The sequence below is a fragment of the Hippocampus comes genome, unplaced genomic scaffold (assembly GCF_001891065.2).
Source record: "Hippocampus comes isolate QL1 unplaced genomic scaffold, H_comes_QL1_v1.1 scaffold85, whole genome shotgun sequence".
In the NCBI taxonomy this organism is placed as follows: Eukaryota; Metazoa; Chordata; class Actinopteri; order Syngnathiformes; family Syngnathidae; genus Hippocampus; species Hippocampus comes.
In genome coordinates, this window is record NW_017805540.1 from 5,865,376 (window position 1) to 5,868,552 (window position 3,177).

The window sequence follows — 3,177 nt, forward strand, 5'->3', positions numbered from 1 at the left end:
GTGGGTGTTGCCACTAAGGCGAGGGGAGCCTCAGCAGTAGATAGTCCGCTGCTCTCTGCTGTGCGTGTTTTAGCGCGAACATGTACGCAAGCGCGTCTTTTGATTTCAACCAATCAGCGTCGACGCAAATGACGTCACACACGACAACGGCCAAGCTAAGTTAGCCGAGACGACACTCAAAGTCGGACGGACACGATTTTCTGCCAATCTGTGTTTTTCCCTTTTTGGCCAAATATATGTTTTACTCCAACTGTCTTGTTGATGGCGTCTTTAATTCGTTCCACTGGGGTTTAGCAGGTGTGTTTATAAAGAGATGAAAATTGTTTGGGGACTATCCCCCACGTTCTAGTTGAGATGGTATAACCCAAGAGGCAAAATGACGCTTGCTACTGTTGTTGCAAGTTGCCATTCGTTCTACTAAACCATTAGTCAAACGCCATCATGTCTTCTGTCGTGATTACACAAACAAAAATCTCTTTACTGTTACTAGTGTTAGTGCCTCAATATGGCTACGCTCGTGAAAGTAATACAACGAACTCAAACGCGTCTTCGTTTAATGTTGTCAACTAATATCCGGATTAATTTTATGCAAATTTTCCTCAATTCTCCGGAGAAATTTTCATAAAAATTTGAAAAACCCGGAATTCCGGGAAAATTTGGAGGACTTTCATCTCTGATATCATACAACATGATGGTGTGCCAGTTGCGACGACTATGTATCAGCAAATATGGTCATGATGTACCACCCCAAAAAAGGGTGAGACCAAATCTGTGCAGGTGCGACCAGCTGAAAAAGCTAGTCTATAGCCCGGTGTTTTGTTTCACCTATTTATTAACAACCATTTTTCTCACCATTAGGTGTGCATCCTCTAGTGTCCGACACTGAAGATGGAGCACAAATGGCTCAAACTTCAGCACAGCAGTTCCACAAGAGCTGTCCAGAGCAGACATCTGAAACGCAAAAACATACTCTGCATATATTCAAACATTCACGTCATTGAGTTGATGAACAGCTCGATGGCATTTAAAAAAAAAAAAAAAAAAGATACTCACCACATCATCAACTTTGCATTTTGAATGTGAGACAAAAAGCCAGACAAGATTTTTTTTCTGTACAACACAGCTTTCGGGAGCCTAAAACAGATTAATAACCAAAACAAGGAAAGAGGAGATATCAGATTGTGAAACAGAATACTTGTAAGAAGTTGCATTTTCTTTTGCTTGAGCCGACTTGAAAGACTATGAGACGATGGTTCCTGAAAATCATTTCAATTTTGTGCTCTGATCAAAAATACACAATGGAGAAACGGGCCACATGAGTCAATCTGATTTTTATACTTAATAGGTGGGGGGTCTACATAACCTTGAAGTTTTGAAAATGAACAGATATGGGTAACAATGCGCTACATTTACGCTGTGACTAAAGTCACTGTTTGGATGAAGAAAATCCATTACTTTTATAAGCGTATTTATGTTCGGAAAAAAATGGTACTTTTACCGCTTTACATTAAGTTATATTCCATTCACCACTTTATTTGTACAGTATCCATCTATTTTTATTTGCACGGTCTACTGCTTAGGGGTTCGTCTGTGACATTTCCTCCTCGGGTGCCGTTTCACCAGTCCACAAGGTAAATACCAGTGACGTTTGACTCCAATTCAGCAATCAAACATTGGCAAGCAATCACATCCCCTGACACAAAGAAGTCACAGACTTGCCAGTGTGAATCGTTTATGTGAAGAATGAGAAAAACAAGTTTAAATAGATTAAAATTTCGTGTTTTTGATGTCTTTACCCCCCAAATTCAGGTAATGGATGCATGGATGCATGAATTTCTTTTTAATGATAAAAGGTCTTCATGTCATTTCATGTTGCCAATTATCATGTGCTGCACTTGATTAGAGGTACATTGGAATCAAAATAGCATCTAATTTCTGAAAATGAAACATTAGTCCAGGGGTGGCCAACCAGTCAGAGACTAAGAGCCAATTTTTTTACTGTGTTACTGCAAAGAGTCTCTCTCTCTCTCTCTCTCCCACACACACACACACACACACACACACACACACACACACACACACACACACGCACTCGCTCACATGCACGCCACGAAGAGCAACAGCATGGGCGCCCAACATAAATGAAAACTAAAGACACAAACACACAAATCTTCCCCCCCTCCCTCCACTACCTCTGGTTGTTTGTCTCTGTGTGCCCTGTGATTGGCTTTCAACCGGTTCAGGGTGTCTCCCACCTACTGCCCAAAGACTGCTGGGATAGACTCCAGGACCCCCCCCCCCCTCCCCGCGACCCTTGTGAGGATTAAGCGGGTCAGAAAATGGATGGACATTTTATATTTTGGTCGTTTGTACCATTTTTGGGCTACTCTACCCACCTCTAATGACACCGATTGATCGCACCCCAGTTCGTCCCTGCTAACAATGTGATTTCTAGATTTGTCAGATAATTTCCGACACTTCCTAAATACAAATAAAATTGTGTTTTTAACGTTAGCTCAAACAGCCGTATTCGGTAACATACAATCAATAAGAGCTCACTCACCGTGTCAATTACTGTAATGCGTCCGGAGCATGAACTGGTGGTGAAATACTCCTCGAAGCTATTGAGCAAAGACACCAAGTGCTCAATATCTTCATCCACATTTCCTTTCTTACTTATGTCACATTTGTTCAGACACCGTTTCTTCCACTCACTAAAGGTTTTCTCCATTTGCAAAGATTGTGAAGAAGCCCGATATCATCATTGACTCAATGTAAACGTAGTCTTAACTTCCTCATGTTTGCATTGAATGGTGGTTAGCAACCACAGCGTTGAGTTATACCGCCATCTACCTCACAGGAGTGTCATCTATGGAATCTATCTGAGCGTGCTAAAGAGGTTAATTTATTATGCAAACCATTGGCAACTTATCTGAGTAACTCTGAAACTGACTTCTCTTCCACAGCCATTCTGTTTCATCGCCCTCAGGGGTCTGCACGCTTCGATCGACACAACTCCTGCTCCTCATGTCTGCTCATGTAAAGCATTATAGCCTAGTGGTGTGTCGTTCGCGAACGAGCCGTCTCTTAGAGCCGGCTCTTTGAAGTGAACGACATGAGCCGGCTCCTAAGAGGGAGCCGCCTTAATGGGAGACGACCTTTTTTTTTACTGCTCTT

General features: G+C 42.1%; 1 protein-coding gene across 4 annotated transcripts in view; it reads right to left on the minus strand.

The window, feature by feature from the left end:
- Positions 1 to 3,177, minus strand: part of tyw3 (tRNA-yW synthesizing protein 3 homolog (S. cerevisiae)) — a 17,256-nt gene that overhangs the window by 11,818 nt on the left and 2,261 nt on the right. For 2 of the 4 annotated variants that reach the window (XM_019879082.1, XM_019879080.1), the window contains 2 exons: positions 1,054 to 1,134; positions 853 to 951 (listed from right to left, as the gene is read on the minus strand). In XM_019879082.1, the coding sequence (XP_019734641.1) occupies positions 853 to 951; positions 1,054 to 1,134 (180 nt within the window). Of the gene's footprint in view, positions 1 to 852; positions 952 to 1,053; positions 1,135 to 2,563; positions 2,814 to 3,177 lie in introns of those variants that run through there. The other 2 variants (XM_019879081.1, XM_019879079.1) reach the window with 2 other exon arrangements.